This window comes from Corvus kubaryi, unplaced genomic scaffold (genome assembly GCF_017639235.1).
Source record: "Corvus kubaryi isolate FWS band 111438036 unplaced genomic scaffold, C.kubaryi_AGA036_p1.0 68, whole genome shotgun sequence".
Classification (NCBI taxonomy): Eukaryota; Metazoa; Chordata; class Aves; order Passeriformes; family Corvidae; genus Corvus; species Corvus kubaryi.
Window position 1 is genome coordinate 23746450 of NW_024582056.1, and position 12612 is coordinate 23759061.

General features: G+C 37.0%; 1 protein-coding gene across 3 annotated transcripts in view; it reads left to right on the plus strand.

The window, feature by feature from the left end:
* The window catches only part of FBXO15 (F-box protein 15), a 29554-nt gene extending 17355 nt beyond the window's left edge, over nt 1–12199 (plus strand). For all 3 annotated transcript variants that reach the window (XM_042048823.1, XM_042048824.1, XM_042048825.1), the window contains exons 9-10: nt 4874–4998; nt 8088–12199. In XM_042048823.1, coding sequence (XP_041904757.1) covers nt 4874–4998; nt 8088–8357 — 395 coding nt within the window. In that variant the 3' untranslated portion in view covers nt 8358–12199. The remainder of the gene's footprint in view (nt 1–4873; nt 4999–8087) is intronic.
* The last annotated feature ends 413 nt before the right edge of the window (nt 12200–12612 follow it).

A 12612-nucleotide genomic window follows, 5' to 3' on the forward strand; every position in this document is an offset into this window, starting at 1 on the left:
TTCCAGAAAAGCTCTAAGCTTGAATTAAAGGAATAGTTCTAAGGCTAAAACTTCAGTGAAAGTCTATGCTTGTAGCAAGAAACCTTACCTGAAGTGTTGTGCAATACAGGAAGTCCTCTTTATATTCTCAAAAAAAAAATCTTCTCAAAATCGGCCAGAGGGTTGGGTTTTTGGGATTGTGTTGGGTTTTGTTTTTTCTCGCTTAGCTGAGTATCGTGTTTTGTTTTCTAAAATTAAAATATTACGCTCTTAGCAATACAGTTGCACAAGAAGTATTATGTAGCACACTTTCTTTCTTGGTATCACTTTTTTCCTTCTTGGAAGCTACTTCCACAAAAGATTAAGCTGATGTTTATGCAAATTGTTGCAAATGTCCCTGAGCTACAGTTGTGATGCCATCTCACTTTGCAAGTTACAGAATCTGTTTTATGCTCACAAGTGTTTTCTGAATTGCTTTGTTTTTGTGACCTTCAGCAGTATGACAGCCACCACATTCTGGTCTCACAGGACATCAGACAGCTGAAGACATGGTTCTGCAGGCAATAACCTCATTTGTCATCTAGTCCCTTCCATGTGCTTGCACAGTAATTCCTCTTGGAAAATGCTTGACTTCCTCCAAAAATGGTGTAGTGAGGCAGCTTATGGCTGTCTGCTGTCACATTTTTCATTGTAATTTGTTGTTCAATTTGCTCTTTTTGGTGAACATGGTATTGCTGAATGTGCCCAGCTTTGTCCAAGCTGGTTGTGTTTGATGGTTTGTGCTTTGTTTTTAGGCTCCATTCTAATAAAACTCTTTGTCTCATCCTCTGGGAGGACTCTGAAGCATGGAGGTCTGCAACATACTAAGAAGTCTTACTATTTCTTTACATTCTCTACCCAATCCAGTTTTATTTTAAATTATGGATGTGAAATGCCCATGGGAATTTCCACAACTTGAAACACAGATCAGTTGTCAGCTATTATACTGTTGTTTTATTTATTTACTCGTTTTCATTAGGAAGCTCTAGATATTCCTAGGTTACCAGAGAATGCCCATTTGTATTCTGTGGAATAACTGTTTTATTTGCTCAAGTTTAATTTTTGTCTGCTTTTTGTTAGTGTCTATTAATATTGGGATTAATTTTGCTACTCTTTTTCAATTATTTTTGCAGAATTCTTAATATTAAATTAAAAAAGGTTATATCACACTTCATTGAACCAAGCAGATGGAGTGTATACAGCTTCAGATTTTTTTTCTGTTTTTAATATTAGCATTACAGTAACTAGCTGTTTTGCCACGGTTTTGGTTGGGTTTTAGCATTTTATTTTATGCTCCCTTTCATGTAAGCAGAATTGGTAATATGGTCTTACTGACAGATACTGTGGGGTGAATATGCTAAATACTTTGTAACTGAATTGAAAATATTTAGAAAAATTTCCTTGTCTTCAAGAAGTTTTGAAAGGCTTTTCATATGACTCCCAGAAGCCGTCAATCTAGCTTCTTAATAAACATTCTTGAAATGTATTTACCTAGGTTTTCAACTTTTTAAGCATAGCTTTGTAGCCACATGGTGTCGCTGTTACTCCTCAGAGAACGGCGAATCACGACACAAGTCCAGGTTGCAAGGTATGGCCGAAGCGACCTCGTTTAATCACCCATAACCTTTATAACATGGTTCGCAAAAGAGAAATTACATGATTGGCTTATTCACCCACCACCTCTGAAGGTGACAGGCTGAGCAGTAAGACACCCATTTCCACATATTATTCTCACAAGACTGAAAACAATTCTAGTGTTCTCACAACAACCTGCAGGTGCAGAAATGGTTTACATTCTCACAAACTGTTGTCCATCCAGTTCTCATGAGAACGAAAACTTTCACAGAGAAGCTGTGAGAAGCTGGATTTCTCTAACTGCTTTCTTATGAGAAAGGAAAGTGTCACAGGAAAAATCCTCTGTCAGGCCTTGCTAGCACTACAACATGGTAGTTTAAGCTTTGGCTTTTCAATGTCATTTCTTGTTGATGTAAATTGAAGTGTTGTGCTTGCAGAATGTAAGGGGTGATTTTTGTGTATTTAGAGAGCTTTTAAGATTTGTTTGTAAAATTTCGTATCAGGCATTTGAAATGTTTTGCATGACCTTGAAGAATGCTTTGCAAGTTTAAATAACCATTTCAGTGGGGGTTAGGCTTGTTGTTGGCACCAGAATTAGTGTTAACCACAGATTTTCCTCTGAAAATACTAATCAAATTACAACTTGCAACAAAGGCTTGGTTAGCAAAACAAACTTCCTTGGCTTTTAGCTAAAATAAGTGCTTTGGAACTATTGGTCTATTTGTTTCCTTCCCCTGAGGTTTGTCTACATGATGTATGTTCTCTTTGTTGGTATTACCTTTATTTGGAAATATTTGTTCCCTATAACTTAACTCTGCTGCTTTGCTGCTCTAAGTGTCTTGCATAAACCAAGGACTAGAGAGATTATAAGGGAACAATGAAACAAAGTCTAGATCCGGCTGAAGAAAGCCCTGTCCAGTTTGTGTCCTCTGTGTTTTTCTTGGTATGTTTAATGTAGCTTGTTCTGCCCTTTAATTTCATTTTCTCATCTGACTGGGGTGAGGAAGGGGAGATTTCAGTACTTAGCCTTCAGCTTCTTGTTCTTTTCTAGGCAGACTTTTCCTTCCATCTGAATGTGAGGACTGCAATGGAGCTTTTATATTTAAAAAAAATACATAAAGACTGGATTAACTAACCCATGAATAATTAGCCTTCAGATTCCTGATCTGTTGCCTATTTCCATTCTTGCTAAAGTTAAGAAGTAACTGCAACACACCTTAGCCAGCTGATCTATCTAGCAGTGGTATTAATGCCATGCAATAGTAGTGATGTCCTGGGGTTCATTAATTTATTAGCAGAATGCTTTTTCAATCAGTTTTTATTCTGTTCAAACTTTATTTGGCTTGAATGAGTAAGAGAAATAGCCACTGCCATTCAGATTGGAATTGTGGACAACCAAATAGTCCTTTGGAAAAAATGCTTGTTGGCTGATGTTTTCAAGTCTCTTGTATAAAAGCTCAGCTGTAAATGTGGACTTTTGGGTGCTTAGTCAGTAAACTATTTAGCTAAGATATTTTTACCTGGAATGAAATTTTGTCATTTAATTTGATTTACTGAGGTTTTGGAACGGAACCATTTGGGCAGGTATCAACGGCCTTTTTCTCCTTGGAGATGGATCGTGGAAATTAATTCTGCTTACATTTTCCTCACTGATTTCTTTTGGATTTCACTGCAAGGACAGTGGGTATCACGGTGTGGAGGATTGCATTTTCTTTCAACCATACAAAATATTTCCTACAAAATATGTCCTGGGCATAGTCATGTTGGTTTCACTGTATTCACACTCCTATTCCAGTGTCTGTATTGAAAAACCTGCAGCTGTTCTGTCATGTGTTGGGCTGCTTCCTCCCCAGAGTAAGTATTCTTTGGACTCCCCACTGGTGAGTGATGCCTTTCCAGTATTGGTTTGTGGCCAGCTGTATCTTGGGAGTTGCTTGGCCCTACAGTGCCAATTCAGAGAAGTTTCTGGCTTCTGTGGTAAAATGTGGGCTTTCTTTCTCCATCACTGCCTTCAGCTGTCTGCTTCAAGCAGAGGTTTTGCTGCCACTGCATGCAGGCTGCAGCCATTTAACTCACTGCCAGCTTTTCTGATGTTGCTTCTTCTGTCTGTAGCCTCGTGCTGCTACTTGAGCTTGACTGAAGGAGAATCACAGGCAAAGCACTTTTTTGGTCTTTTTTCACTTCTGTCACTTGCATCTTAAACCTCTGCAAGCCCCTTCACTTCTTACCTTACCATCCAGGGCCTGCTCCTGGATCCTGACAAGCATTATGTTCCTGGCATTCCTTCTCTCCCTTCCTATGTGTCTCCTTCAAGTGCTAGATACTTTCTTTTTTTGTATTGAGGTCTCTAGTGCTTTTGTTTTGAGAGAGTATCTCTTGTTCAAGGAAACTTGTTTAAGGGATGTCTTACTAAGAAATCTGCTTGTGTCATGATGTGATGCTTTTATTTTCACTTTTCTTTGTAGTCAGTTCATTATGATGTACCCCAGGTTATAATTAGACTGTTGGACTCCCTGGTTAATTTTCCTTCTCTGATAGCAAGGGAAAAAAGAACAATTAAAAAAAGCGCTGATCTCTTCTCAGAGGAGAGATACTGAAGAAATATGGTTATATATAGTAATAAAAAAACCCCCCATAAATAATAATAATTCTGTGGAAAAAAAAAAAAAACCTGAGCCCTTGGAAAGCTATTTTAAAAATGAACAAATCCATAATTTAAAAACTTGATTCAAATCAAAGCATACTGCATGTCAATTTAAAATGATGCAATATCCTTTCCAAGGAGGAATAGTTACTGTATACCCTTTGTATTGGGTTATTTGAGTTTCCAGTTAGAGCTGAGAGATTTAAATAATTTGAAAGAAAAAGGTTGGGGGAGATAGATATCTCATCATTTATTTTGTGTGTTAGTGTTGAGCTTGACTTCTGGGGAATGGGCAGTGATGGAGGCACTGGGGGCATGAAATTGAAATGCTGAATGTGGAATTTACTTCTTGCATCCTTGTGTAAGTTCTTTAGGTGGCATTCCTATTTTTATACTAAAAAATACAAAATAATTTTTTAGCTGCTGTTTCTATTGTGCATCACAGAATCAAAGCTCAAAACTGCAACTCAATTCCTCTATAGTGTGCTTGATATCTAGCTGTTGGTGTATGTCAAGGTTTCTTATTGGTGAGTGGGAAGAAAAAGGCATGGAGAGAAGATAAGAAAACATTTACAGTGTACTTGGGCTGAATTTGATTTACACTGCTATAATGTTGTATATTGTTTGTATTTTCAGGTGACATTGAAAATGGATACCTGAGGCTCTCAGTTGTAAGCTTAAAGGATAATAGGAAGCACTTTCCTATTATTGGGACACTTGGCATATGCTGGGAAACAGATGCGTTTAAAGGCAATGTAAAGGTCAGAAATAGTTTTTGTTTCTGGAAATGCTTATCTCAAAACAGAATTGTGTTTGTGCATCCTAAATATGCTAAATTTTAAACAATCTTTTGATTTGTAGAAGGTGTCTGTAACTAGACAAAAACCTCTCTTCCAATATTCCAAAAAATATGTGCATTTTGAGGAAAAAAGTTTTTTCTTTTCTCTCATAGCATCTGGATTGCATGATACACTCATTATGCGTGTGTTACTACTCCAGTGCTTTCCATTCAGCAAAGATGCTGTGACCAACCAGCCCTGCTTGGAAATGCTGGACAAAAAAAATGTACTGCAGATGTACTTTTTGTGAGGGTTTTTTTTGGTTCGGTGTGAGGGGGTTTTTTTGTTGTTGTTTTGTGGGTTCGTTTTTGGGGTTTTTTTTGTTTTTGTTTTGTTGGTTGGTTGGGTTTTTTGGTGAGCAATAAGCCTTGAACCTATGGGGAAATACGCTGCAGTTCTGTGCTGTATATGCAGGAACTGCTGGGGAATGTTAAAATGCCAGTGGGCACAGGCAGAAACTACAGTCAGCACCTAGCTCGGGGTCAGGTACGTCGGTCACCTGGATTAACTCCTTGTATTTTAGAGGAGTGCTCACACATTCTATTGGATAAAATTCCTAAAAGAACTATTTCAAACAAAGTTTCAGAGTAGTTCTCTAGATTTTTCATGAATATTTCAGAAGTCCCAAAAATTCTGGTAAATGTTATTTAAGCACTACTGAAAAATTAACTAGTTCAACACTTGATTTCAATTTTGGCACTTCTTTTGAAAAAAACCCCTCAAAATTAATAGAACTGTTGTTTCTGCCAATCCTGTATAAATGTGGGATGGAATACTGTTTGATAACATAAATGGGAGAGACTTTTTTACTAAAGCTTGTAGTGATGAAACAAGGGATAATGTTTTTAAACTGAAAAAGGGTAAATTTAAATTGGACATCAGAAAAAAAAAAAGTAAAAAATTCTCCATGCTGAGCATGGTGAGACTGGAGAGTTGGAATCAGACGACATTTAAAAGTCCTTTCCAACCCAGACCATTCTATGACTCTATAGGATTAACAGCTGCTTGGCAGATATTTCTTTTTCCATGAAAATAATCATGAGTAGCACATAAGAATTTGGGAAGTTATCTGTCAGAGGAAGCAGAGAGCTATGGCTCTAGTCTTCAGTTTTTTAGTTTTAGTCTCTCTCCTTTGTGCTTACAGCATAAGTTATACTGAATATTTATTTCTAGGACAATAAAGAATATAAATTTTTTTAAACTCCTACTTTTGTGGTGACAGACTGAACATGTCAACACATAGCTGTGGCTTGAATTCAGTGTGGTTTTTAACATAAGACTCTAAAATTCTTAAAACATGTGAAGGCCAAATGACATCAGCCACAGAAGCAGGACATTCCACTACTTTGAATTTATTTGAATTTTGTTTAATACTCTAAGGAAAACCAAAAAACCCAAAAGCTTCTTGGCACTTCTGGGTTTTTTTAATAAAAAAATTTAATTGCTGAAGTAGATATAGTTAGAAATAGTCATGGCTTAGGAATGGTATTCTCCAATTTAGTGTTCTCACTGTAACCACTCCAAATCACGCTCTGCTGGCTTGCTCCCCCTTTCCTCTCCCCTTTGCTGGGCTGGAGAGGTGAACTGGAGGCACGAAAGGTAAAGATCACAGGTTAAGATAAGAACAGTTTACTGGAAACAGCAATGAGATAAGAAAATTGAGAGTAGCCACAACAATATTAATAACAAGAATGTATGAGAGAGGTGAGTGATTCACATGCAAATGCTCACTGTGGAGCCCAACCTGACCATGCCTTTCCCCACCCCTGGAAATGAGGTGACTGTGGTATAGAACAAACTCCATGTTTTAGCCATGCTCCCTCCTGGCTACTGCAAAAATTAACCCTGTCCTGGCCAGAACCAGGACAGAAATGCATGGGAAGACCCCCACCATCCCGCCACTCAACACCACCTTGCTTTACTTTTCATAATTGGCCTTATATGTGCAAGTTGTCAGACCAAAAAACAGTGATTCTTTCTTGTTTCCAGTGATTTTGTAGCTCATGTAAGTTTATTATATCATCATTAGGTTTGGTTTGAATTTTTTATTTTCAGCATAGTCTACTGTAAAAAGCTTAGGGAGACTGTATGTATCATATTGCCTCATGTTTGTGCCATCTGCTCTTGTATTGTTTGATTGAAGTAAAGTAATAGTGAAAGCTATGTTAGAGCAACAGAAGCACAGCTATGTAGTACAGAGAAATAAAACATTTCAAATGAATTTTTTTGGCATGGAGTATGTGGTGTTGGTTTGTTTATGCTTTTGGAGTATAGATACAACATAATTAAGATAATTTGATTCATTTAGTGATTCAGAACTCAAGAGAATAAGTAACAGCTGATACTAACAATGACACACAACTCCTATGGTTTTGAGGGATATGCAAAACAATCATTTTGCAAAGACCCGAGAATTGGCATTAACATTTTAAAATTACGTAGTTGTGTAATCTTGTAAAGAAATATTTTCAAGAATCTGTAAAAGGAAGAATTACATGAGGATTATTAATATTACCTTTCTGGGAACTGAAGCTGTGAGCCATTCAAAAAGTGCAATGTACAGCTGGCATGGAAGGGTAATTGTGTGTGCACTGCCTTGGGTGGTCCCTGAGTATCTTTGCAAACATTGCTGCGTTCACCCAAGTTTAGCAGCTGAGTTTGAATTTAGGTTGCTTTCTCATATTGAAAAGACTATTATTATTTGAATGGTAAAGTAATAATTGAGAAAAACACGTTAAGGGTTTCAAAATGTTTAAGAAATAATGTTCTGATTTGGGTTGGCAGTGGTACCTTCTGTAGCACAGCCTTTGATGTCTGTAGTTTGCAATTTTGATTTCTTTAGGAAACTTCTAGGTAAGTATTTGTTGCAGTAGGCAGTGAAGCACTATCACTTACATTTTGAGTTTTTAGCCTTCATATAAAACTCTCTGAACTCTTAATATTTCTTCTAAAATCAGGGACAGATCTGTGCCATGACATAGGGAAGTAATCTCTTCTGCTTGTGTTTGTAGGACTGCTTTGTGATGGATCTGACTCTCCTGGATGGAACTGGAAAGCCCTTCTGGTGTTTTAGTGCTCCAGTCTACATGGAATTGTCTTCCAAGGCATCCGGCCTTTATGACTACATGGGTCATGTCTATACTGCAGACTATGTAGATTCAGAGGGTAAAGTCTGTGTTGAGTTTGTATGGTTGGAAGAAACCAAGGAATATATTACAGTCAGTTTGGTGCTTTATGTAAGCACCAAAAAGGTAAATAGCTGGTATGGAACAAACTACTGACTTAATTAGGTCACTAATTTCCTTGCTTGAAAAACCAAACCAAACCACCCTCCCACAACAAAAACCACAATAAACATTTGATGCTTAAGATTGACAACAACAAGCAAGACTGTTCCTGCAAGTTTTCCAGTAACAAGTGCAATTGCCTAATTTTTTTTAATAGGCAATTGGGGGAATCAAAGAGACATATTGATATAAATGAGTTTTTCTTCTCTGTTGAACATCCCATGGTTAGTCTGTTTCTGATACTGGGTATATTGAAATTATTTTTAGGAAGATTTCTCCTTATAGACACTTGTTACTATGGTTAAGGAATTGCTTCTTTTGAGAGCCATACTGTGAAGATGCCTTATGTTACATAAGCTAGACTGGTTTTGAGAACATTGACTTTTATGCTTAGTAATAAAACAGCATGTGTGCTGTTCCCTCCAGGTTTGTCAGAGTGTTATTGGTAAATGACAGGTTTTATTAAATGCATTTTGTTAAACACTTCTTCCAGAAAAACTTCACTTAAATATATTTTAGTGAAGGATTCAAAGGGTAGATGGGAAGTCATATCTGAAAAATGTCAGTCAAGGCATTTGTTAAGAAAGTAATGTGTAAAATCTATTTATGACATTTTTTCAAATTCCTGTTTGTTCTGTTTTCCCATGTTCTAACCTTCTGTCTGATTTGAGCCTAGATACTTGCCTCACATACTGGTCTATGAATAAGTGTCCCAATTATCAGCCAACCTGAGCTTATGTCTGTTCTTACTGAATGTATGTAACATTCAGTTATTCTGGAAACAATGCATATCTGATACTGTTTATCTAACAATGTGGATTCATTTAAAAATTGAATATATGTGCCTGATCTTTCCAGTTCCTTAGAGTAACTTTAGAATCACATCTTCCACTCCCTGTATTAAAAAAAAAAAAAAAAATTACATGGTATTGTGAGTCCAGTGTCATTACCTAGTAAGGACAGTTATGTTGTTGACTGCTCTGCTGTTCCTATGCTAGTGATTTCCTTAAAAATAAATTCTCTCTTTTCTTTATTTGTTTACATATATTAATTGGTTTGTGCAAACAATGTTCATATGTAAGCACTTGTCTTCTGTGCTATAGAGGCAGCAGGAGATAGATACTACAGCCAGAGAGTTGTTTCTTAATGTAAATTTCAAAGACCTTAAGCTGAGGCTGATACAGGTCTAGTTCACCTTGTTAACCTTGCCTAAAGAAGCAGAGGAAATGTTTCTGTGTTTGGTCGTTAGCCAGACTTACAAGAACAATCAGCTGCATTTTGTCTCCTTTCTTACTGACTGCTGATGGGGACAGGGATCCCTTGAAGTGATATAAAGGTTTTAACACGTGGACTCGGTGTGATGAATGGCAGAACAACAGACACTGAAATTGATCTGCACAGACAAGTGGCCAATCTAGATTTTTTTTTTTTTTTGCCCAAATTTAGTCTTTGAGATACCAGCTTTAGCAAGGAAATGGTAGCTCAGTCCCAAAGTCTTCTTGGTGATTAGCCTTACTGCTAAACCTGTAAACAAAAATGTAGAATTATTCTGGCTACATTGTTCCTTTGAAATGTGCAAGTATGTTCTCTGCCCTGCTATGAATCTACTAAAGTCAATGAGCACCCAGCAGCCATCAAATGGTAAAAGATCTGTCACTGTTCATTCTAGCTGAATTTTTATTGTATTTCCAATGTTTCTGGTTTTAGGGGGTTTTAAAATAATAAAGTACTTACTTTAATAAACAATTTCAATTTCTAAAATATTTGATTATTTTATACAACTGAATATTTTATAGAAAATTCTGGTGTCATTGTTGGAAATGAAACAAGAGAGTATGCTCTCCCTACCCCTGACAGGCTCATCTAGTAGCCTGAAAGTTTACTAACTGAATTGATGAGGATGAGAGTAAGCCTTTAGCAGCATTGTCAACCTAAAAGGTGTTACAAGGCAGAACAGTTTCCTCAGGTTATTGCTGACTTACTTCTGTTGTTCATAAACAATATGTGTATTCAGCAAACCCAAGCAAACTGTTCCAAGATCTTAAAAAATGGACGGAACTGTTGCAGAACTTTTCTCCTGTATCTTCACTGACCATAATCTTTCTGGATCCTGAAATAGGCCTTAGATGGATGTAAACTTGAATTAGTATTATGCCACTCCTTTGATTTCAGCTGACAGTTGCTTTTAACTTGCACAACAGAAGCAAATTCAGTAGGTGCCACCTGTATGATCAAATCTGGTAAGTTACAAATGCCTTAAATCAAGCTTCCATTTCTTCAACTCACATCTTCCTTTCTTTGTATAAGTAAGGATGTACACTGAACTTCCACAGAGGAAAGGGTTTACATTAGGTAAACTGCACTGGCCCATTCCATGAAAGAAAGCATCTGTTCTAAAAACTCATGCTTTGGGTTAACATCTTCATCTAATCTTCTAAGTCCCCTTTTACACACCTGGTGCAAAAGGTGGTCGGGTGAGTTGCATGCAGCACTCTACCGTAAAAGATTCTTGCTGTATAAAAGACAATTATTAGAACAAAGGGGAAAGATGGAGGCACCAGTCGAAATCTGGTCATGTGGCAACTGGTCGTGACACTAAGCCTTCCAGCACATTTTTCCTTTAAAGCCTCAGGATTTCTTGCAGCTGCTTTTAATAATTTTGTATTACATACTGAAGACAGAACAATGTGTTTGTTGTAATTTTATCATTTATACAAGTAGTAAGACAATTTCTGTGAGCTGAAGTAGAAACACTTTTAAGTCAAAGATTTTACTTGTATTTGTGTGCTTCAGGTACCAACTCATCCAATTAAAAATAGAGCAGCCCCTACCAACTTCTAAATGTGTATGTTTAAGTACTCTGCAATAGACAGAATGGTAGGATTTTTTTAAAGGGTGATTTACATGGTAGGCAAGCATAAAAACAGTACTTATGTTTATTTTAGTGCTATTATAATAGTGCTCATTTAACATGATGAGTTTAAATTGCATTGAAAAGGAATCAGTGTGAAAGAGTGCTTTAATGAAAGGGCTTTCATGAGATTATTCCAACAGTGGAGTTGTCATCTAATAGAACTACATGTAAATGTTAATTCTGCCATTTATCCTTGTTTTGCCAGATGTCTGCTGGGTACCTAAATGCTTCTGTATTCTGTGTTCTTGAATTTTTTAAAAAAATTTTTAAGAGGTATTTTTGAAGGGAAAATGTCTTCAATGAGCAATTTATTCATATTTTTGGGCATTTAATGTGATCTTCCATTGATACAAGCCGGAACTGTTGGTTTGTATTATCTGAGCAATTGTTTTTAATTTTAACACTGCCCTTCTGGAATCATTGCTCTTCACTGCAGTTGGCTTACTATAGTGGGAAGCTAATGGCAGCTGTATATTCTGAAGTCTTTGTAGCACAGGTGAGTAATCACAGTATTTTTCTTCCAAATGCCCTTTCAATTGTTTTGGTTTTTCTTCCCTTCTTTTTGCAATTGCTTTTATAATACATTTCAGTTCCAATGTGCTTTTTGGTACATTTGATTTAATATGGAAAGCAGTTGTATGGTGGGTAGTCTCATTGACTCTTCTTTTCCCTGCCTGGCCTCTCTCCCTATTTAGCAGGTATGTTTTGATTTGTATTCATCCATATGGCGGTTTGACGCTGGTTAAGCACCAAGCACCATGAAAAATTATTCACTTATTTTCCTCTGCTATAGCTGAGCAGAGGAGGGGGAATTGAAACTTCATTTTCTTGAACTGAAATAAGGATTATTGAGGAAAAAAGTTCAAGGCAAAACAAGTTCAAAACTTAAAGAGTCTGAAGAAGATTTATTATTGACAGAATTTATTATTGACAGATTTATTATTGACAGAAGTAAAAAGGCTAATGAGAACTAAAGCAGACTCTCAGAGCACCTTTCTTCTCCCAGTACCTCCCTCTTTCCATCAACCGCACAAAGAAGCAAACATGGGGTTTTGGTCAGTATTTCATTTCTTAAGAGTCTTTCTTTAAGGAGAAGAGTTTCTTCTGTGCCGTGGGATCCTTCCCACGGGAGATAGTTCTCCGCAAACTTTTCTAGCGTGGTTTCAACTTGGACAAGCAACAGCCCGCCCAAATCTGCGGCAGTGAAAATCCCTCCCATGACTCTCGCAGTATTCCTACAACTGCCAGCATGGGTTATGGGGTTAAGTCTTTTAAGGATGAGCTCTTCTAGCCTGGAAGCAAAGGTTCTCTTCTTCAATCTTTAAAAGCCTCTCA